The sequence below is a fragment of the Carlito syrichta genome, unplaced genomic scaffold (genome assembly GCF_000164805.1).
Source record: "Carlito syrichta isolate Samal-C Ts95f unplaced genomic scaffold, Tarsius_syrichta-2.0.1 Scaffold303670, whole genome shotgun sequence".
NCBI lineage: Eukaryota > Metazoa > Chordata > Mammalia > Primates > Tarsiidae > Carlito > Carlito syrichta.
The window spans coordinates 102,802-127,585 of NW_007247766.1; the positions used below are offsets into that span (position 1 = coordinate 102,802).

Here is a 24,784-nt window from a genome sequence, read left to right on the forward strand (position 1 = left end):
GGCTCACTGCATCCTGTTAATATCCCTTTTATAGCATTTGTGGCATTATGATTTTCTTATTTTGAACTTATTTTCCCCCTGGCTTCTAAACACTTTTTGGAACTAAGCACCTTTTTGTATTCCGTGTATATGTCTGCATTTCATAGTCGTTTCTGATACACACCAGGCACCTGAGCATTGGTTCAAGTGAATAAATCACGATGACGATGACAGAAGCTTTCAGCTTGATTATAGTTTTGTCAGCATTTGAGTTATTATACTCATCAGAAGTAAACTTTCATTTCCCTTAAATTACTGTTACTAGGTGGACTAGTCTTTTCCTACACCGAGACTTTTTTGTGTGCATATATATACTTATTTATACAGATACACAAACATACATTTGAGGTTTTCAAAAATCTTCAGGGAAAAACAGCAGAAAGTGGCACTGGAACTGGTGAGGACAGTGGATATTATCAAGTTTAGTTAAGCTTCCCACTAAGTATTAGAATAAGGCTCAGACAGTCTGGTCCATCATAGATGCCAGTTGGATGTCACTGAATGAACTCTGTACAAGTATTTCTTTTAGATCCAAATTCTATCTTGGCCCATGGACACCCAGGGCTCTTGATATAGAAATGAGGCAGCTGGGTGCCTCTTCACGTCCTCATTGTTAATTTTGTTGCCTGCTAATCTATCAAAAATACGTCTTCTACACGCAACAGAGGAAACTGCTTCACACACGTGCTTATCAGAGAACTCAGTTGGGGCTTGGTGTCAGTCAGCAGCTTCTGTGTAGAGCTGGAGACATACGAGTCTACCCGGACCATGCAGAACACCACACTCCTCACCACTTTTGGGTCTCCAGAGAAGCACTATTCTTAGTTATAAATCAGTATTGGTTTGTTGGATCTGCTCTAAAAAGAAACTTTCACATTCTCTGTGAAGTCCCAGGTGAAGATTATGGGTGGCTACAGAAGCGCTTCCCGAGAACTTGCTAATGAGGGAAATAAGGCAGTCCCAATAAAACATATTAAATAAAAATGCATATGGGAAGGGGAATGGGAGGCTTTCCTAGAACCAGGGTGTAATCTTTATGTACACGCCTAATATGATGTGTCAGTTGGGGTTTAACCACAGGCAGGATGATCTGGGACTGCTTAGGGCAGCACAACGCATCTGGGGAGCGTGAGCAGGTTGGACACCCTGGAGGTGGTCTCTGCTGAGGAAGGGTGGACATCTACTCCAGTGTCACCACAAGACTTCTGAAGCGTCCTCACAACTGCCACCTCGCACTGTTCAATCCACACTCAACACACGGCCTTCTGCCTGGGAGACAGGAGAGGTCATGCTGTGGTTCGGAATTGTGAACATCCAGCTGTTGGAATATTTTCGACGTGTTTCTAACTGGATAAAGTGACTTGTTTCATGTATACCAGATACATACAATCTTCATAGGTATTGATAAGGCCCATTTATGGCCAGGGGCCCCCCCGCTGCACATTCCCAGCCCAAGCTCTGACAGGACAGGGCTAGCTTCTCTAATTCTAGACACTCAGAACCACCGTCCAATGCTTGAAATGTGCAAAACTTAGACATTTGAGTGAATGATGTACACACAAAGCGAATCCATGCCGAGACTTCCTGACAGCCATTTTAGCTCTCCCCTAAAGATCCCAAATTCTGTCTCCTTGCATATGCCTTTCTGTTTAAACTTCAGCAAAGACTTCTGTTCATTAACATTCTTTATATACGAACTCACAGTGTAACTTCCTTCTAAAAAATTATCTACAGGATAATTGAGTGCTTCCTTTTATCAAACGTATAAACTTCAATGTCCATCATCTCCTTGTTGTCTTGGCTACCAGAAAATTTAAAGGCATATTTACATATAATTGCAATGACTGCTTATCTTCTGATAAAATGTCTCTTTTAAATAATATCTAATCTTTTATTATCTTTAAAACATTTGTTACAGGTATTAAACTACAGAATTTACCCAGTTTAAATATTATCTACTAACTTTCTATATAAGAATTTTGCTTGTCTGAGACATTTTCACCTGTCTCTTTTCTTCACTTTCTCCTAACATTGTTGTAGGGTCAAGTATCCCTAATGAGAAAATCCAAAATTCCAAACACTCTAAAATCTGAAATGTTTCTAGCACCAAGATATTGCTCAAAGGAAATGGTCACTGAATCATTGCAGATTCCAGACTTTCAGGTCAGGGATGCTCAACAGACACTCTTCTGCAAAGAATCCAAAATCCAAAACACTTTTGGTCCTAAGCAATTGGGATGAGATACTCAGCCTGTACCACCATTTCAGATGCTCTGATCACACGACCTCCATCACTTTAATAAACTGCAGAGTGGGAAACAATCTCCTCTAGATTCATTTCAGGATTCCAAGTGGGGCTCTGTAACAAAAGACAGACGAATAGAAGAGCATGCAGATGTGTTTAATATAAGTTGAGCATGACACAAAAGCCCTCACAGGAAATACAAACTCAAAGCAGCAGCAAAACTCCAATGCTTGTACAAGGAATTGGACAGAGAAGTTAATTATGAAAACATGACAAGATCACGAGGCTTGGGCTAGGGCAGAAAATGGCAGAATGGGAACAAGGAAGGTAAGGGTTTAGCAAATTTTGTAGATTATCTTTTGCCTCAGTGATAAAAATGTTATTTTCCTCCTGGTATGGGGAGGACATCTTCCATATGGGAGTTTTATCACCTGCTTTTAGGAAAAAAAGGTCAGAGCACTCTTCTTGCACCACTCTTCTTTGCCTTACCTCAAAATAATTCTTTATGCCAAAACAGCATATTTTGAGGGAGGCATTTTCTGCCACCCTTTGACAGGTGTACTGTCTCTGGTGGGGACGGTATCGTGTGATGTCCCTCGTCTCCTCCCCTTGTAAAATAAAGACATCAACACCCATTTCCCCTCAGGTCTCTTGCCAGCCTTTCTTCAGTCTTCCAGCTTTCATCACCTGACTTCTTATGTGGTCAAGGTTGATACTTAAGCTCAGCACCATAATCAGTGTTGATGTGCTTTTTCTATGGGACTGACTCTAAGACAGTAGGTCACTGCTTTCACTGAAGAGCACAGGAGTCTGTTTTGAAAGCATTCTTTCTGCACTGTTTTTTGTCTTCATGGAGCTCCTGTTTCTCTTCCTTTCCTTTCACAACAGGCATTTTCATTTCCTCTGGTCCAGCAGCACCGGGCTGGAAGTCAGTTTCTGGGACCTCTTTCTACAGCCGCACTGCATGGCTGAATAACTACTTGTTGACGTTTATGTGGAACATGAGGGCTTTGACCTTTTGGAAAGTCATCACCCCAGAAGATCTCTTATTTAGGCATTTTCAGGAGGACTTCAAAGGAACTATGTCTTCATTCACAGAACTCAACATCAGCTTCATGAAAATATGAAGTTAAGGCATTCAATATGGGAAGGGGAAAAAACCTTAGTGTTAGAACAAAAGTAAATTTCTAAATATGTAGGAAGAACATTTTTAGAATCTAGGAAATATATATATATATTTAAAATACTAGCAAAATAAAAAACTAAAGTTGGTATGACAGGAACAAACAAAACACAACGTAATGAAAAGTGTGTACTGTATTCAACACAAATATGGTAATACTTCTAAATTTCTAGGTAGCAAAAGAAAACTCAAACACAGGCTAAACAGACATGCCTCCTTAGTCAATATAGTTTATGTAGGCTTAAACCATGTAGGCAGCTTCTTTCTAGCAAATTCACCTGTCAACTGAACACTGTCTTATGTAAGAAACTATTCTAGGCATCAGGAACACAGTGGGAGAACCAGATGTTGTGTACAAGGACGTGCCATCCAGAGGAGGCAGATATGAGGCAACAATCACATACTTTGCACAGGTGTCTTGTGAGCAGGGAGGAGCCAGCACCTAACTCTGCCTAGATTATGTTAAGGCTGAGCTTCGAAGAATAAGGATTTTTTTTAGGAAAGGAAGGGATGGCATTGCAGACAGAAGGAACAGCTTGAGAGTGTGTGGCCATGTGGCTTGTATGAATGGTGTGAGGAGGGCAGAAGAGGCCGGAGTCAGAAAAGAATCACACCAGACAGGCCTTATATGTCTCAGGAGGACTTATAAATTGAATTCTAAAATAACTGAAAGCACTTCACAGTAGAGCAAAGAAATAAACAGACGTGCATTTTAAATGTTGAGAAAAGACCAAAAGGAGTCAGGGCTTGGCAGAAAGCCAATAAGAAAGCTCAAGAATCAGAGTGCATGAGTCGGCTTGGGCTGCCATAACAAAACAGACCACATGGCTTACACAGTAGACACTTATTTTCTCACAGATTGGAGGTGGCAGCCCACACTTGCCCTGCTGGCGTGTAGCCAACTCCTCAGTGCATCCTTCCACCTCTTCTCTGCAAGGATACCTCACAGGTCTCTTCCCCCTCCAGCCATATTGAATTAGGGCTCTGCCCAATAGCCTCCTGTTACCTTAATTACCTTTATAAAGGCCCTAGCTCCAAATATAGTCATATTCAACATATGAGTTTTCGGGGGGACATGATTCAGTCCATAACGTAGCAAGTGGCAATAAGAATGGAGAAGAGGGAACACAGGAAAAGACAGGAAGTAGAGATTAACATGACTCAACTATGCAAGAGATGAGAAGGACCGCCTGGGTTTTTGATTTAGGAAATCTGGTCTGTGCTGGTGCTATTTGTCAAGAAAATTAATACAGAAGGCGGCTTAGCATGCCTAGAAGAAAAATAAGGATTTCAAATGTCAACATGTTGCAACTGAAGCAGTAATTTCTAATTAAAAGGTATATAAAGGCTCAGTGCTTAGGAAAAAGTAGCATGAATGGAAGCCAAGGGCATGAGAATCTCCACAAAGATGGCGTAAAATAAGAATGAAAGGGATGAATGTCTGGTTGGGTAGCAAAGGGGCAGTTGCAGAGGCAGAAGCCAAATGCAAAAGCTGCGCAGGTTGATCAAGAGAAGCTAAGAAGCAGAACACAGAAAAGTGGCACAAGAGTTAAGGGAGCAAAGGACTGAGTTGGACATGGTTGTTAAATCCTAAATATTTTTCAGAAACTTGATGATTTTACTTCAAGGATCACGATATATACTTTTTCATGAGTTCTAACTTGCTTATGTTCGTAAACTAGAATGTCATTTGTGCTTATTTCTCATTATCCAGAATGCAGTCAAATACCCTATTGATACTATATAGTTTTCACTGTATATATCTTTTGCAAATTTCAAATCTTTAAAATGAAAAAATATCTATAAAGCCAAAATAGATGCTATATATATCTCGAACTGACCAGTAAATTTTTTTTTTCAGGACTAATTACTGTAGACAGTATCCCCATTATTTATGCTGGAATATAACTTTTAAGGTCAGCTATAAAACAAAAGCTACCATCAGCAATATAGATGCCCTAAATGCCAAAAAGGTGGTAAGATATCAAATGGACTAACAGTTGGGCAATGTGACACATCTTGGAATGCTGTGGTCTCAGAGCCTAAGGGGTTTGAAATTTTTCATGAAACTTACTTGAGTGGCACTAATGATTTTGTGCAGAAAACTGAAGACAAGCTGCATATGGGAGTATCATTTATTTGTCAGCTATACTGTAAATATTGTTAAGGAATCAGATATAGATGCTTTAGAATTCCACATTACTCTGGAGAAGCTAAGGCACAGATACAAGTGATTTATCATGTTTTTAAAAAGCCACAAATGGAAATATTAATTCTGGGAGATTTTTAATCTATTTAACACTATTATACATTACAGAAAAAAATTTTCCCATAAACATTCTCTCACAAAGCTAGTAGTTTTATATTTACATAGTACTGTAGCAATTTTGAATGTTTATCTATGATACAATAATATTACTTCAGAAAACATAAAAAATATATTTTTAATAGCCATGCTCCCATTTTTGATGAAAGCGAGTCAGTTCACTGAATGTTATTTAACACCGTTAAAATGCACAGCAGGCCACATGGGCTTTGTCAAGGTAGAGGCAGAAGGCATCAGACAGAGTAGACGGAGGGCTCGTCATCCTCACTCACATCCGAATCCTCATCCACACCTTCAATGACCGACTTCTTTCCTTTACAGCAGGACACAATCAATCCAATCAGGAACACCTGCATGTTTAAATAAGCCATGTGTTATTTCTCAAGCACTTGGAATACAATGCTTTAAAGTTCAAAAGCAGTTGTAATACAAATGGACTACTGAAGTACAAAGAGTTTTATACTGTACTCTCAACTTTATAAAGAAGGTCAAATCGTGTCTAGGATGCCTGTACTTACCCCAAGAAAGGCCCAGTTACCAAAATAGTAAGCAGCACTAAAGAACCAGAACTTGTGAAGAAATAGGTATGTCCGGGTAACAGTACATTGATCTATAAAAGCAAACAAAAGACTATGGTGAGATGGTTTCTTTCTTCAAATTGAGATTAATACTTCACCTAAAAGGTCATTAACCAAAGCTGATGACCAAGATCATATAGCTAAGTATTAAAGATGGAATTGAAAAGTCTCTCAAAAGCCCACTCTTTCAATCACCTTAATATAGTGTTAAAATTGCCAACTAGTATGACATTTAAAAAAAAATGAATGCCACCAATGCAATCCAGATTTTAGGTATAAAAACTTATATTGGCTAGTTCAATTTATTTGAAAAGAAAAAAATCACTGTAACTTGGAGTTTAAGGCATATCCTGAAACAAAATAAAGTTTTCTTGATGAACATCAAGAAAAAAATGAGCCAAGGAATCACATGCGATTAGTATCAAGTTGTACTTGTAGGACCAGAAAGGTATGAGACCTTTCCTTACCCACTGTAAGTTTGACAGGCCAACACACCTGCAACAAAAGACCAGTTAACAAGAAAAAAGCCTCACAAAGTTTTTTTTAACACTAGAGTCTTTGGAAAGGAAGACCCATAGACTCAAGGGAAAACTGTCTATTTTCACACTTAGCCGATGAAGAATGGGCAGCTGTGTATAAATGCGATTGGGCAAAAGGGCATAACCTAATGGTAATAGACTGAGTGGGGACACCCAGTAAGGCCCGCCTGTCCAGATTCTTCTTGGTCTCTCTGTGCAGCATTCCCAATTCCCAGAAATAGGGCAGAACTCCTTGTGGCGTGAGGGTCTTAGGACCTACTATTAGACAAGGTAGGCCAGGGAAATTCTTTGTGACCACCTCCTACACAGAAAAGCCAGGGAAGGTTAGAGTAACATTCTTAGGTTTCTGGCTGGCTTTAGAGAAGAGGCGTTCTACTTTCTATAACCTGTCTTGGGGAAGAGGAATTCTAGTGTCTATGGCCTGCCTTGGGGGAAAAAGAGGAGCAGAAGAAAGAGGGAGGAGAAGGTCAGAAAGAGACTTGGCTTCTGGGGTCTTCTTGCAGTGTGCCCAAGCCATACTCGGTCTAGCATATCCAATACACTCTGGTAAGAAATCAATTCTCAGGATGGTTCACATTTGAGTTTTTTTTTTTTCTTTTTAAGAATGCTATTGAATAGATGGTTTCTTCTAAAGAAACACAAAAACCACCCTTTACTAATAGGCTTCCTGTTTGAACTTCAGATAGCTGGAATTAATATAAATCATATACTTCTCCCCTTCAAATAAAATGCAACTCTTAAGGAGAAGGTGGCAGACTGTATTTGATATTTGTGTCAAGCTCCATACTAGTTTTGTCCAAATACACTATTTCCGTTAGGTTACAAAGTCATCTATACATACTGACAAGTATGTAGTAAATGACGTCTCAGGAAATATTTACTCAAATCATTCAGAAAGGCCTGGGGCAGCACAATACAGCTCACCTTTGAACAACACAGGGGTCAGAGTGTTGACCTCCCATGCTGCCCAACATGCACAGTAACTTTGGACTTCCCCAAAACTTAACGACTGATAACCCAGCATTGACCAGAACATAAACTGTCAATTGATTCGAAATATTTTCTATGTTATATATATATTATATATTGTAACTTATAATTAAGTATGCTAGAGAAAAGAAAATGTTACTAAAAATCAGAAGGAAGAGAAAATGCATATTCATTGAGTGGAAGTAGATCGTCGTGAAGGTCTTCATCTTTTGTCATCTCAATGTTGAAGAGGCTAGGGTGGCAGATGAAGAGGAGGGGCTGGTCTTGCTGTCTCAGGGGTGGCAGAGTCAGAAGTGGAGGAAGTGGAAGAGGAGGCAGCAGGGGCAACTTTTAGTGAAAAAATCTAGTGTAAGTGGACCCACACATCTCAAGCTCATGTTGTTCAAGGGTCAAATGTATGAGGCATTGAGTAAAAGATTACATCTGCTGCAGCTAACAGAGTATACAACCTCACAAATTTCAGAAGGCCTTTAACTCTTTACAGAAGAAAAATCTTGTCTTACAAGGCAACTTCTTTTAGCCCATCACAAAAGAGATTACAATTTCTGCATATTTTATCCAAAATGGACAATGGCAAAAAATCCTACATGCAACTAGAAGACCAAGATCACATCCTATTGCTAATTAAGAGAATATACCTTGAATTTATATTTTTATGAGCTCTCTTCTCAGCTTTAATAAGTACATGCTATTTTCTCTTAAAACATGAAATTGAGCTGAGGGCTTTGTAGTCCAGTTTATTACATAAGGGATCTAATATACTTTTTTTGCCTGTCACATGGTTTTCTGAAAATAGCATTTAAGTTATATTTTATCAAAATACAAGACCTGTTATGTAAAGCTTCAGATATGTTATGTAAAGATTCAGATAATCCACATTTTATCTACTCGAATCCCTTCCACCGTGCTTGTACATTTACTTCTGAATTGCTCAGTACCAAGTTGAACAAAGCTGCCTCTTCTCTGGCAGGCAAATATGCAGCTTAAAGCAGAAGCAGACTCCTCCTTTCAGGTGCAAGGACCACCCATCTAATTCCTATCTACTGGTCCTCCAAGGGCATCCTTCACATTCCGTATTTTATGCACAGAAACGTCTAGAAGGAATATTCACAGTTCTCTAATAAAACCCAAAAACCTCTGAACAGCAGGTGCTAAACAAATGCTCTGTTTCCCCTGGATTGAGCATCCAATATCAGGGGTCCAACTAAGTGAAGGAGCTCAACCCCACAGAGAAAACTGCTGGGCAGGAAATGTCCCTGTCTTTTACCTTGTGCTCCTGCCACATTTTATTCTCACTTCTGTTATGGAACTTTCTTCATAGTAATCTGCTATTCAATTGTCATTTTTTTCAGAAATAAACCTGAATATTCTAAAGTACCCAGAGTACTCAAATTCATTCATATTCAACATGACTATTTGTTGAAGTAAAATAAAAGTAAAAAGAGGCGATATTTTATTTAAAATTCACTAAATGATATACTTTCTAATATTTTTCATCAAAATATGACAAGATTCTCAGGATGCCAAAAGAAGATACTTGAATACATCCTGAAAATGGAAGTATGATGGAAACACCCAACACGGCAGAGGAAGAGCCCAAGCTCTGGATCCAACAGACCTGACCAGGGAGCATCACGCAGTCACATCTCTGCATGCGTACAGGCAAATCTGCCCCATGGAGCCTTGCACTTGTCGAATGGGGATATCTCCATTTTTGCTTGCTGGAGCATTGTGAGACGTGTGAGGCATCTCAAAAGCCCCATGCAAAGTAGCAGCTCGTGCTCACTTTCTTTTTCTCCCTTTTTCCTCTGGGAGGTATAACAGAACCCACGATAAAGAACAACTCCACAGAGCTGCTCACATGGTTTCAAGATAAACAATTAGTCTTAAGATTTTAGAACTCATGCCCGATAGCAGGAAATAATTGTTTAGCCATTAGCATCATGCCTACTCTGTGAATGTTCATTATTTTCTAGTCTCTAGAGTTAAAACAGGCATAAATGGACTTAGCAAAATTCAAATGTGTATAATCAGTATCAAGATGTACTGTTAAATCATAATATACCTTTACATAAAAATAACTAATTTGAATGTTCCAAAAATGAAGAGAGAAATAGGCTGGGACCTATGCAAAAAATGTCTGCTCACAATTACTTAAAAAAAAAAAGAACAGTAGCTTTCATGGTTTAAGTATTCCATGAACTCCAATGTACAAGGATAGCCTTGTTTAAAAAACTCAATCCTCTCAATATTGCAAACACTCTAAACTTACAAAATAAAAGTTCTATTACTCATTTCCATACTTATAGATATTTTGGGAGTCAGAACTTGACTGAATTAGAAATTTCAGGGCCAGAACAGGGATTACAAAACAGAGGCTGAGCTGGCAGAAGCAAGATAAATCAAATCACTCTTCTCCAGAGGTCTAATAATCCATGCAGTGGCATTTTAAATTGGCTTGTGCTCTGACTTTTGCCCACTACCAAACGATACCTTAAATATTTTTCCTATTACTTTATTTTACATGTTTACCATTTTTAAAGGTCATGGACTTTGGCACAAGCCTTCTAAACTACTAAAAGGGTACGTTGGCTCTGCTTTGCTGTTGAAAATGATACTGGACTAAAAATAACACATACGAGTACATAACAACTCCTTATAGTTGTCTTCATAAGTATGTCATATATCACTGTATTTATATTTACATCCTGGGGCACAACTCGCAGAGGCATCTCTGTTAATGAACTCCAGACACACGCATCACATTCAAGTGATGACCCACACTGAACAGACAGGGAGCATTCCTCTCCCCATCTGCTGTCGTCCAGCCGCTCAGCTCAATCACACACATCCTGGAGACTTACAGATGCCTTTCTGCGGTTATCTGACTAAGAAGATTACAATAAATATCTTGAACTTTATTTGACCTTCAAAGTAAATTTAAATTTTTAGATGTTCCATTTAGCAATTGTGTTCTAAAACCGGAAGAATTCAGGAGACTTCTGTTGTCCCTCAAAAGGACATATAAAGTGGACTAAAGATTAAGCTTCTAATTAAAGATTAAATGCTAACAATGAGAACAAAAAATAGGGGGCTCAGATCATTTTTACTGTTCTGATTATAGAGCGGCTATCCAAAAAACATCGCAACTGTAAAAGCCACAAAAGGCATTTTGTGTACATGAATAAATTGAAAGGTTTTGTAACTGCTACTGCCCCCTTCCTCCAGCTCATCTCACAGACCATCAAACAGATACATGACTACACCATTTTCAATTAAATCAGTTTGTCATTTAACAGTAGTCTTTATTGATTTACTTAATGAATTTTATATTATCTGTTTCTTGTTTTCTTTTAGACCACCTGTTTTGTCATTTTCAACGTATGCTGATTGCCACTAAGAGAACTTTGATTATAAATTAGGATAAATAGCACCTTTTACTTTACATATGTTTAAAAACATTTAGTGTCGATATAAGCCATAACTGAGTCATGCTAAACTTTCACTTGAAATCAATTTATAATTACTCTATATTTGTACTTTACAAAACAAATCCTTGTGCTGTATATATGTATATAGAGAAGACACTTAAGAAATCTCAAATACCATGGAGGATAATTTTACAACGAGTACTGTGTTTGGCTACCGACAAAAAAAACCTGGCTAGAAGATGGACTACGTAGAACACCATCTCATAGCTCACGGTTGTCCATGACTATGCTAACTTTGGTTTCTGATTAGGGTCTTGCTTCTACTGAAAAATATCTACAATGGGCACACACATCTTAACTGTGTACAGGCTAAGGAGCTTGGTTTTTACTGGGGTATGACTGGGTATTATTTATCAAATTGCTTTAAGGAAGAAAGCACCATAGTGGAACACAGGCTTGAAGAGGAATTGAAAGCAGAAAGAAGCTTACCACGTTAGAAGACTACTCAAGTAAAACATGAGCTGAGATGAAAAGGAAGCTTGGATCTGAGAGATTTTTTGGAATTAAAATCCTAGTTAATCACTGTTTTACTGTCAGATGGATTTAGAGCAAATGAAAAACATACAAATAAAATTATGTGGGACACTATCATCATCCAAATAAACAAGAAGGTAGAAAAAATAAAAATATGTAATAAAAACCAAAGCTGCATATTTGTCTTAAAATTTAACAAATGGTATACAGTTAAATCTCACTGGGAGATCTGGGCAATGAAAAGGAAAACTGATGAATATAAAAAACCACAGACACAGTTTTGTTGCATTTTAAGAATACATAAATGGCATCAAGCAAATAGAGATAACACTTCCCAGATGTTCTGTACTTAAGGATAAGTTTTATAGCAACACTTTTTAAGAAAAAGTATAATTTGTGTTGGGCTATGATTACATTTATGTAAGTTTAAAGCATTTTCAAGGGTTTAAAATATATATTGGTCTTTATAAAAGAATGCTCCTAGTTTCATTTTATTACTATTTGGCCATACAACACTTATTAAAAGGAAGTCAAAGGTAAGTATTGGCAAATAAACTAAAGAAATTGTATAATTACAGACTCTGTGAGTGAATTCTACCAAGATTCAATCTGCTAGATTTACTATCTGCCATCTAAGCAACAGATAGTAAGCAATTGTTTCCTATTACTTCATGTTTTTCATAAAATAGAAGTAGTCTAAGAGGGTATACTAGAAAGTATTAAATACAGAGATAGAAAATTGAGATTTGGTTCTTAAGTCTGTCACTGATAGCCCGTGAGACTTGGGTGAGTCATGTAACTCCCAAATGTCAGTTTCTTGGTAAGTGACATGCAAATGCATTTGCTTGTGGTAAATGGTGATGGCATAGCTTAAACTTCGAAGAAAGAAATTTAGAGAGAAATCTACATTTGCAAAAAAAAAAAAAAAAGGAAAAAATGTTGGATGTTTTAGGAGTCAGCAACTAAGCAATAGCTGTGAGTGGCTCTGGTGTAGATTCTGGAGGGCTTAGAAAGTGTATAACTCATTAACTTCACTAAACTTTCAACATAATCAAAATGTCACCTGGGGGGAAAAAAAACAATATCAGCAGACTTCTGGATCTCTAGCAACATAAAGAAAATGAAGCTGTGATCAGCACTCCACTTTGTGGTCTGCATGGCGATCCTACTTGACAACGGATATCACATGATAGGCTCCCTCAGCAGGTGATGCCAGCTGGCAAGATACATTGCTGAGGCCCTTTCTAACTTCACATTTACCTAGCCGTTGAGTAGCAATAAAGATGTGTCTCCATGTAATTTTTTTCTCTCTGGTGAGCCTCGTTTCTTTAAAAGTTATACTTCCAGGAGTAAATTAATAAACTGTCATCTGGCTGATAATTGGTTCCATGAAGCTAAATACCGATGCTGGAGAGCAAGAAATGGCACTTCTTAGGTGATAATTCTATCTTATCCCTCTAACTTCAACACTGCACAATCCGTGTTACGGGTTTACTAGAGTCAAATTAAATGGGGTCATATCAACAAACACTTATTTTTCAAAGACTGCAAATGTATAGCAGTTAATCAGGAAAAACTTTTTAAGCGTGTTGAAAACTAAGTTTCCAGTTTCACAATGACATACTGAGCACAGTCGTGTGTTCCTTGTCCTTCTCAGAACCTCATTTGTGTTACAGTGGAGGACAGAGCCAGGAGCAATCCTCTACCAGCAAATAGGATGGAAGGAGGCCATGGCAGAGGACAAGACCAAGACCAATCTGCCACCAGCAGAGAGAATGAAAGGAAGCCATGGCAGAGGACAGAGCCAGGAGCAATCCTCCACCAGCAAAGAGGATAAGTGGAGGCCATGGCAGAGGACAGAACCAGGAGCAATCCTCCACCAGCAGAGAGAATGGAAGGAGGCCAACAGGAAGGACAGAGCCTAGAGCGATCCTTCACCAGCAGAGAGAATGTGAGGAAGACATCGGCGGAAGAAGGAGCCAGGCACAATCCTCCACCAGTAAAAGGAATGGGAGGCGACCATGGTGGAGGACCAGCCAGGAACAATCCTCGACCAGCCAAAGGAGCAGGAGGAGGTTATTTGCATAGGAGAGAGCCAGGAGCAATCCTCCACCAGTAGAGGGGACAGGAGAAGGCCACCGGGAGGGGTTTCAACGAAAATCTGGAAGCTAGAAGGCTGTGTCTAAACGGTCTCCAGTAAAACAGATGGTTTCCTTCCTATGTATTTAAAAATATAATTTAGCCGGGCTCGGTGGCTCATCCTGTAATCCCGTGCTTTGGGAGGCTGAGGTGAGTGGATTGCTTGAGTCTGCAGGTTCAAGACCTGCCTGGGCAAAAAAAATAAAAAATAAAAATATAATTTGAGGATCAAGAAGCCCCAGACACAAGCACATAGTTCCCAGAAATGAGGCATCCTAGCTCCTGATACTTAAGGACAAAGGACATAAATACAGATGAATCATGAGATATATACAGAAGACCATCAGCATGAGAGGAAAACAAGGCAAACAGAATTGTTCTAAGATAGCCCCAACTGTGATTTTATTAAAGAAAACTGTTAAGAAAAATGTTTAGTATCTTCAGAGATTGAAGATGATGCTACATCTATAGATAAACATGCTTGAAACTGAACAATCATAACTGTAAAGTATTCAGGGAGAGTAAGGATTTATTATATGAAATAAAAAATAAGACTTTAGGCAATATTAACATCTTGTGGTACTCTGAAAACATTCAAAAATAGAAAAAAAGAACAAATAAAAAATGTGGTTAATTCTACTAATGTGTGAGGGGGACAAAGATGTATTTTCTTTTCTCTCTCTCTTTTAAGTAAGAAAGCAAGATTTATTGGGAGGACAGAAAAGCTCCCACAGTGGGAGAGCACTTGAGAGTATTGCCCTTTTTTTACTTTTTGAGTTGAAATCTCATTCTGTCACCCAGACTGGAGTGCAAAAGCACGCTCACAGTCACCGCAGCCTGGACATGCTGGGCTCAGGCAATCCTTCCGCCTCAGCCTCCCTGAGTAGCTGGGACTACAAGCCCACGCCACTGCGTCCAGTTAATTTTTTTATTTATTGTAAAGATGAGTTCTTGCCACATTGCCCAGACTAGTCTCAAGCCCCTGGGTTCAGGCAGTCCTCTCGCCTCCATCTCCCAAAGTGCTGAAACGACAGGTGTGAGCCCCTGCGCCGGGCAACATAGTGTTGTGTGGATGTTAAAGTTCCAGATTGATCACTGTACTGTGGTTTGTCAGAAACTGTCCCTTCCAGTGGTTTAGGGAAAAAACCCTCACTATGTCTAAAAGATAAACAGATAAAGATTAATAAAAGTGGTGCAAAGTGTAAACAGCCAGTACCCTTCAGTGTGGGCATGGGGTGTTCTAGTGGAGCTGGTCTTGCACACCTCTGAACTCTGAAGTGAGGCCAGGCGTGGCCCACGCCTGCATCCCCACCTTCGGGAGGCCAGGGGTTCAAGGCTGCCTCCATCAAAAACTCTTTACGTTACAAGACCTAGTGCGTCCCCTCACTCCCTTCTCCAAGTTGTAAACACGCGCGCGTCAACCACACCAGGGAGCGCGGCCCCGGACATCCGCGCCCACAGGAACCGCCTGCTCAGCGCAGCCTGCCTCTGGCCTCGAGGGTCCTCCACATCCACGGGCCCAGGGTTCTCGGGGCTGAGCCTGACTCCATGCAGGGAGCCTGGGTCGTAGGCGTCGACCACCCCACGTGTCTCTCGTCCGTTTCAGTCATCACTGTGGGCCCACAGCCAAGCCGTGCTCATGTGCTGCCCGGCCTGGCCGCAGGCAGAACCAAGGACACGGGCCAGGCAGTGACTGCAGGCGAAAGATGTATTTTCTTATCTTCAAGGAGCTTATAAAAAAAGGTAGGATAGTTGGCTGGGCATGGTGGCTCATGCCTGGAACCCTAGCACCTTGGGAGGCTGGAGTGGGAGAATTACTTGAGTCCAGGAGTTTGAGATCAGCCCGGGCAATGTAGCAAGACCTCGTCTCTACCAAAAAAAAAAAAAAGATCAAAGAATTAACTGGGAGTGCTGGTGCATGACAGTAGTCCCAGATGCTTGGGAGGCTGAGGTGGAAAGACGGCCTGAGCCAGGAGGTCAAGGTTGTGGTAACCCCTGATCGTGCCACTGCGCTCCAGACTGGGCAACAGAGTAAGACCCCAAATCAAAAACAAACAAAACCAAAACAAACAAAATTAAAAATAAAAAGGTAGAGTAGAGATGAATGTGTAAATGACTGTAAACAGAGGGAAAGGTAATGTTATAAGAAGGGTTAATGCTATGGAAATTCAAAGGAAAAAGGGGAGTGCACACAGAGTTGGAGAGTCAGAAAAAGATGGTTAGGTTTAAAATAAGCCTTGTAAGATGATCAGGATTCTGACAAAAATGGGAGAGGTGGGGTGAAAACCAGTTGCGACATTTTAAGAACAAATCACTGAAAAGCAAAGGTGAAGAAAAGATGATCTGTCCAGAAAATGCATGCAAAAAATTTAGAAACTTGTAGGAAGAGATAAATAGTGGTGATCCTTGAGTCCTAGATTGAACTGACCAGGTGATGGGGGGAGCACTTACAGTTTTTACTGGAGAAATGGCACTATCAGAGCATTCTGGAACAGTGGCTGCCACAATTAGAGTCCCATCTCCAATTCACTGATTCAAAACTTTGCAATCTGGGCTTCACAAACCTTTCGAGTGCTTCTGATGCATGCACTGCTTCAGAACAACTAAGCTAACATCACCGTATAGTGTGGATGGGAGAGGAAGAGTAGCTAATAGGAAAAGTAACGCAAGTGAGCCATCATCAAGGTGGGATGCGAGACTGAATGTGGCAACAGTCACTGCACTCTCAGCACCCCATGAGTGTGGAGGAAGAGTGAATGGGAATGACTGAACACTGGAGAGTGTGAAACCAGTCAGGATTGTCCAAAGTCCTTCTCTAATAGTCCATACTACCTTCCCTAAGAATTGTTCATTTTAAACATTCTTGTAAGTACATTACCAAAATAAGGCAAGGCTTTCGAAGTTAACTTCACAGGACTGATACTGAGAGCTAACAGGCTAATACCTTTACTTTGCTTTCTTCCTTGACTCTGAGGCCACACCCTAACCTGCACACCACCTTACAGCTACACAAACACGGTCTGCCATGAGGGAAACCTGCTGAGATCATGGTGATGACCAACGAGGTCTGAGAAGTTAGTAGGTTACACAAGTCACTCTCTGTTTGCGAAGGAGTACCCGGAATAAAACAAGCCAAACAGGCTCCAAGGAAAAAGAAATGTATAACCTTAACAGATGCAGATTTTAAAGGTAATAATTCTAGATGTTACCAAAAAGTAGAATGTGAAATACTAAGCAAATATCTTCAAATTAAAACTCTAAAAAATATGCCATCACTCGTAACTCTTCTGTCTCTGTCTGTCTCTCACTCTCGCTCTCTCATACCCTCTTTCAGACTCACCACAGGTCCTGTGGTTCTACCTTCAAAACAGAGCCAGATTCTGACCGTGTGTTACCACTGCTGCCACCACCAGTTCTTCCTTGGGTGACTGTGAATGACTCTTGTCAAGTTGCTTCTTCCTCTGGCTCATTCAGGGCATTACCATGTTTCTCATTGTTTCATCCTTTAAAATGCTTAGTAGTGATTTCTTTTAGTTACAGAAGTAATCAAAGGTATTTATTTTAAAAAACAGTGTGATTATCTACTTTTTGCTTGAGGTACAACCACACTGTTAGACTTTCTTTATGTACAAAAGCATTAAAAATAAGAACAAATGCACACCCTTCCACCTACCATCATAGTGTTTAATTTCCTATGTCAAAACATATACAACGATATAATCACATTGTCTGTATTGCTATTTAAAGTATCCTCAATGACTGCTAAATATCCAGACATTTCCTTCTCTTTTGCTATTTTTTATCTAAGCTTGGAGGGATTGGATATTGGTTATTGGAAATGACAGCAAATATGAATATGATTCCAAGACTTCTATCACAGTAAATAGTTTAGGGAAGAGAAAAGGACAACTCCCCACATCCCATGACTTGGAAGTGGTAAGAAAGGTAAGTAAAAGACTGAAGGAAAGAGTCCAATCTTAGACTTGAGGTTTCAGAGCTTGGCAAGACATGAATGTCCCTGCAGATACACTACAGAGGCAGTTACAAAATAAGAACAGAAATGTAAGATTCTGAATTCTTGATGTCTTCCCTTAAATTACTCTGCATGACTAGCTTATATGTGGTCAACTGTCAGCTCTCTAAACACCATTAGAAAACCTCGTTGAAACAGCAAAGCCAAGTTTAGCAGACTGACTGCAGCAAGAGAGAACAAGAAGAGGAAAGACAGAGAGAAATTTACAAGGCTTTCAAGTTAGGGTGGGTTCCACCACTTTATTCAGGATTTTGCAAGGTGGGGACCTGGTTAGAACTGAGCTAAGTTTATGAAAAGATAAGGACAGGTGAGCACAATGAACTGAGAAGTCTGAAGCAAGGCTTTCCTTTCTGGTCAATAATTTGTATAAATAAGCTATTGGGTGTTTCTCAGTCAGGAGTATTTCCTAGAGCAAATAGGTAACTATGTTTGATTCTTCTCAGTATTATTTAACACAGGGGTGGGAAATATGCCTGTCCCCAGAACTGGGGAGCAACATTACGTTGGTGTCAACTTCCCACATTTTATGGGATTAAAAAGCTTTTACACTTTATTGATCATCATTTGGGAATGGAATGAATTGTGGAAACTAAATGTGATCTCTGGAATGGACAATATGCCAAAGTTGACACAGTAAATTTGAAAAACAGAAGAAAGCTAACTTACTGATGTTATCATAGGAAACTTATAACCATCCCTCAGTATCTATAGGGGGTTGTTTCCAGACCCTCCGTAGACACAAAAATCTACAGATGCCTAAGTCCTTTATGCAGGATATAGGGGCATGGTACTTGCATATAACCTACTGCTAGGTTTCATTCATTCTGCCATTAAAAAAAAAAAATAGTCCTTGGCCCCTGCCAATATTTTGAGCTGGTCTTACTCCTTTCCTTTGGTTAGTTGTCCTAAAATCTGTGATGATAATTCCAGTGTCTGGTTTTTGCAAGTTTCCATTTATATAATTCTCTTCGTGATCTCTAAGCCAGGCTCACAGCTTTACTTCCCATCCATCCCTGACTAACCCAATATAAACTTTTTCTCTCCAGATCCAACTTAACTGCCAACTCAAGATCTCCATTTGGATGTTAGTGAATGACTCACAAAAATGCTCAAGACTAAACTCTATGTTCTCCCTCCATGCATTAATTTAAAAAAATAGATATGTGAAATCAGGAATATACTTACTGTGCAAAAGACTCAAGAAGAATTAGCCAATTAGCAAGCTCCTGAATGCTTTTTAGTATGATTCCATATTAAAAGTTAGAGTTGTAAACCAGTTTCAATAATAATTCTATGTTTTTAGTTCATGTGATCATTCTATATGTGGGATTTTGTAAGGTTATTCAGAAAGCATGGTAAAAATTCCAAACTAAAACCCTCTGAGATAAAAAATTTTCCTCATTTTAATGTCTCTTCACATAATTTTCTACTATTCCAGCTCCTACAGCATCCTCCAAGGTTTAAGATGTGCTAGTTTCCAAATCTTTCTCCAAAGGATCAGCACTATTGATCTCTGCATGTAATACTCTTTTGGATATTATAATGCTATAGTATTCTTTTTCATCTCTCATTTTCCAAATTCTGTCTCCCCCACACCCTAGGCTTAGCCTTATTGCCTCCTAGCATTTTCTTTACATTGTCTATGACTTTCATTCCCCCGTGGCTTCAAACAACCACCTCCATCATATTTAAAAAGCATGAACAACACTTTATTTTTAAAATTTAAAGGACAGATAATGCAATAGCAATATATATTCTGTCTCTCAAACAAAACACAAAATGTTAAATGTTGGAAAAAAAGGCGACTTGGAATCCAGACACTGGCATGGAAGTCCCAAGTCTCACACTATCTGTGTAACTTCCAATTCTTATCTCTTGGGTCCTAGTTTCTGCATCTTCAAAAAGGAGAGGATTGGACTAGCTAGCTCATCTTTCAAAGTTTTTTTTTCCCCTTTAACATTCTAGTTCATATTTCTAAAATGGCTTACAACCAATATGGCTCTTCGTGGCCTCTATTCCCATTTCTATGACTCTCATACAAACAAGTGGGGGGGAGGGGATTCTCTAACCCTAACCTACATAATGCTATGTAAATAATTGTTATATTGTATTGCTTTTCTATTTGTGTTCTTATTGTTGTATTTTCCATCCCAAATATTTTTGATACTAAGCCTGCTGAATCCATGGATGCAAACTCACGGATTTGGAGGGCCAATTGTATATCCAACTGCCTATGAGCTCTCCACTTGAACATTCCTGGGATATCTAGAGTCAACTAATCATTTCTTATAGTCTTAGTATTATTTCTAAGTAGTTTAATACATTTGGTACCAAAATGTATCAAACTACTCAGTTACTAGAGGGTCATTCTAGAATCTTCTGTTTCCCTCACCACTGCTCTACATCCGAGGAATCAGAACTTCTTTCAATTTACTCCCTACATTTCTTTCATAGCTTCATACCATCATGACCACTGCTGAGTTCAGGCTCTCACCATCTCTCTTGCATTACTTAGCTCTTTCCACAAAGCAATTCTATACTCTGGTCTCAATCTCTCAAACTCATTTTTTATGTGACTGTTATAATTAACTTACCTTAAATAGATTAAAACCTAATTTCTACTTTTTTTTTTTAAACTCTTCACTGGCTCTTTAGTCGCCTGCCAAGATCTTTATGATCTGACTCTGCAATCACACTTGTTCCCCTCCAAAACCTCCCCATAATTTAAAAACCAAAACAGTAACAGTGTTTTAAGCTCTCTTGAATACATACTTGTGTAATTTAAGAAAGTCTTGTTTGTGCACTTTGTTTCTCTGCCTAAAAGAGTCTTCCCTTGATGCACACACCAGATAAATTCCTCTTTAAACCTTAAAATATAGTTCTGGTGTCTTTTTTTCTGAAAACTTTCTTTCTGACTACCACTCCACAATGATTCTTCCAGACAAAGTTAATTAAACTACTTCTGGTTCTTCCTCTGGGCCATCCCTCTACCCTACACTTGCTCCCATTACTCTATCAACATTATATAACTGACCCTTCTTTAAAAACAAACAAAAAACTCCAGAATTTATATTTTTCATAATGGTACCCAATAATGATTATGAAGAAATACACTACATTTGATGCATTAACTTTACCACACTGTAAAAGCATTCTGAAGGCAAGCATAATTTTTGGCAAATTTTGAAAGAATGAATTGGAAACCCTCAATCAAAACTGAAAAAGGTAATATCAGAAGAAAAAAATCATCCTCGTTCCCAGAAAATAGGAAAAAACATGATTCAAAAAATACAGAGGCTAAGAGAACAGAATCACAAAGTTTTTGTCAGAACACACAGTAAATTACCTAACATAGTGTCTGGAACATACTGTATGTTCTTTAAAGTTAACTGCTATTATAATTAGTACTATTATTATTAACTAAAGTGACTAGACTTGGATGAATTAAAAGTTGTTCTAGGGCATAGATACTTTTAGAATAGGTACTAAGAATTGCAAATTCCATCAAACTCTTTAAAGTTTTTTGTTTTTTTTTTTTTGAGTTGGAGTCTCATTCCGTCGCCCAGACTGGAGTGGCATGCTCCTGGCCACCACAGCCTCGACCTGCTGGGCTCCAGTGATCCTTCTGCCTCAGCCTTCCGAGTAGCCGGAATTACAGGCATGCGCTACCACGCCTGGCTGATTTTTTTTTATTTATTGTAGAGATGAGGTCTTGCCAAGTTGGCTGGGCGGGTCTCGAACCCGTGGCCTCAGGTAAGCCACTCACCTCGGCCTCCCAAAGCGCTGGGATTACAGGCTGAACACCGAGCCCGGCCTAAAGTTTTTTAATGAAAAAAAAAAATTTAAGAGTGACTTCTCATTAAGCTAAGAAATGTGATAAATAATAACTACCTTTTGTTACTTCCTAAGTAACTAATATGCAATGGTTCCTTCCCTAATGGAAATCATTCCATCACCAAGAAATTCTATTGAAGAGACTTACCAACTTCTACTTGCTACAGGTTTCCTTGTTGCCACATGATAAAACAAATGTATCAAATGATAATTAACACAGCAAAATACAGGGCAGTCTTGTTCTTATAGAATTACACATTCTAAGAAGTTGCCAGAAAAGGCCTCACCTTGAGGAGCATCTGCATCACATCTCTTTGGCACAGAAAGGGTTGAATTACCTTTGTGGTAATCAGAAGTCATATTGCTCTGAAAGATGAAAATATACATATAAATGTAAAAAGTACATTAATATATTAGAATCAAAAAGTAACCACCTTATGAACTATATACTGTGTTTTCTATTAACTACATACACCAACTATCTAAAAGGCAAATTTTATGCAAAATTGCAATTAGGAGAAAAAGAATTATGGCAAATTTAACATCAGAGCCTTTCTGTAACAATCCTTTAGGTCCAAACAATTCAATAAGGGCTTTTTCCCAGAACAAAGAAATCCCATTTCTAGACTGTGGAACAAGCAAAGGAACCTATTTTGTCCACACAAAAGCATAATCTCCCTTCCTAGCTGTGTGTGGTGGCTCACACCTGTAATCCCAGCAACTCTGGGAGGCAGAGGCGAGAGGACTGCCTGAGCCAGGGGTTCGAGACTAGCCTGGGCAACTTGGTGAGACCCTGTCTCTACAATAAATCAAAAAATTAGCTGGACGTGGTGGCACACGCCTGTAGTTCCAGCTATTTTGAAAGCTGAGGTGGAAGGATCACCTGAGCCTAGCAGGCTGTGAGTCCCTCCAGCCTGGGCAACAGAATGAGAATTTGATTTAAATAAATAAATAAATAACCTCCTTTCCTTCATTCATAGAAGAAAGTTGAATGGGCCTGACCTAGTGAGCCAGGTGTAGAGGAAGAGGCAGGAAGAAAATTCAAAGACAGAAGAAGTGAGAAATATGATTCAGATCATCTCTCAGCATGGTGGTTCCCAAATCCAGGTCAAATGTACCTCCACCATGTCCACTATGATCTGGGTTTAATCTAAACCACTGACATCATCACTTAAGATTTTTCAATGAAACAACTTTTTAACATTTAGCAATAATATGGATGGTGCTGACTGAGGGTTTGCTATATTTGTTAGAGTCTTGTTTCTAATCACATGCTAGAGCAAGAAAAGAATTAAGAAGGTACAGGATTAAAAGAGAGTGGGTTGGAAAGACTAGGTTAATAATGGAAGACTCCACTAAAGCAATACTTGAACTAGGCCCTAGAACATACATAGTATTTTAACTGCTAAGAAGTAGAGCAAGAGATATTTTAGAAAAAAACAAAGCAAAAAAAAAAAAAAAAAAAAACTGAACTAAATAAATGTTGAATCAGATATGGCTAAAATATTTTAAATATTCAGAAAATCTAAACACACTGTCCTATTAAAACTAAAAACCACATTTGGCTTTGCGAGATCTATAAGAAATCAGTACAACAGACATGAGGATACTCATCATATTAAAAGGCAGCCCGGTTACCCACAAATAAAATATTTATAAAGCCTCTGCTATGGGATTCATAGTACCAATGAACTGACATAACTGTGCTCACCAAAACTTTTTTTTGGAGTCATATTATTAAAACTACTTAAAACATTAAGGAAGTATTATGAGTTTTATTAAAGTCGTAAGAAAAAGCCCAACAGCTTAGCACCAGGGATCTGTTTAAGGAACTATTATTATGAAATTCTGTGTGTTATTTAAAAAAAACAACATAAAAAAAATACAAATATGCTCAAAAACAGATTGAAAAACTAGTTTTAGCAATTTAATCTGATAAGCTAATATCTTATGCCAGCCATGACAATTAAAATTAGCTTTTCAATATGACTATCTTTAAAACATCAAAACAACCAAGTTTTGAACACCACACACACCTCTACTACGTAGTTCTGGCTTCCGTACATGACGTACTGCGGCGCGAGGCTATAGATCATGTAGCTGGAGTGGAGGACAATGAGCAGGAGGATCATGCAGAGGAACAACAGGGCTTGGGGCCGGGTTCTCCCCCTCCTGATTTTATACAACTGGAAAGAAGGACATGACAACATTTCGGCAACAGGATTTATTCGCAAGGCATTAGGTCCTGCTTTTGCATTCCAGGAAGTGATTTATAGAATTCAATCAGACATTTCTTTTTTTCCAAAATAAATACTAAGAATTCTCAGTTATTCCAAATATAAGATTGATAAAGATCATTCCTTCCCCATACAGCCTTCAGATTTAGCTTTATGTATATTTAAAATATTGGCAAAACATCTATATCCAAAGAATCCTATAAATGATCCATGAACAACCCAGAACCTAGAAAATGTACTGGTATTCACAGTCTGTTTCCAGACAAACCTTCTAAACTTCCTGTGGTACAGTAAGAACTAACTGTGAACTACTTGAGTTCTATCTAAAGATGAGAAGTATGAGTTTGAGTTAAAAGTACTAATAATATATATAAATGCTAGCCGGGTTCGGTGGCTCAGCCTGTAATCCCGCGCCTTTGGGAGGCTGAGGTGAGTGGATTGCCTGAGCCTGTGGGTTCGAGACGTGCCTGGGTAGGCAAGACCTCATCTCTACAATACATCAAAAAATTAGCCAGGCGTGGTAGCACAAGCCTGTAATTCCGGCTACTCAGAAGGCTGAGGCGGAAGGATCACTGGAGCCCAGCAGGTCGAGGCTGTGATGGCCAGGAGCGGCCACTGCACTCCAGTCTGGGCGACAGAATGAGACTCCAACTCAAAAAAAAAAAAAAAAAAAAAA

The 24,784-nt window shown here is 39.1% G+C and overlaps 1 protein-coding gene across 1 annotated transcript in view; it reads right to left on the minus strand.

The window, feature by feature from the left end:
* Nucleotides 1-2,424: 2,424 nt before the first annotated feature.
* Nucleotides 2,425-24,784, minus strand: part of LMBRD1 (LMBR1 domain containing 1) — a 113,811-nt gene continuing 91,451 nt past the window's right edge. Inside the window, exons 13-16 of the mRNA XM_008059001.2 lie at nucleotides 23,908-24,057; nucleotides 22,159-22,237; nucleotides 6,312-6,403; nucleotides 2,425-6,143 (exon numbers count right to left, since the gene is read on the minus strand). Coding sequence (XP_008057192.1) covers nucleotides 6,027-6,143; nucleotides 6,312-6,403; nucleotides 22,159-22,237; nucleotides 23,908-24,057 — 438 coding nt within the window. The 3' untranslated portion in view covers nucleotides 2,425-6,026. The remainder of the gene's footprint in view (nucleotides 6,144-6,311; nucleotides 6,404-22,158; nucleotides 22,238-23,907; nucleotides 24,058-24,784) is intronic.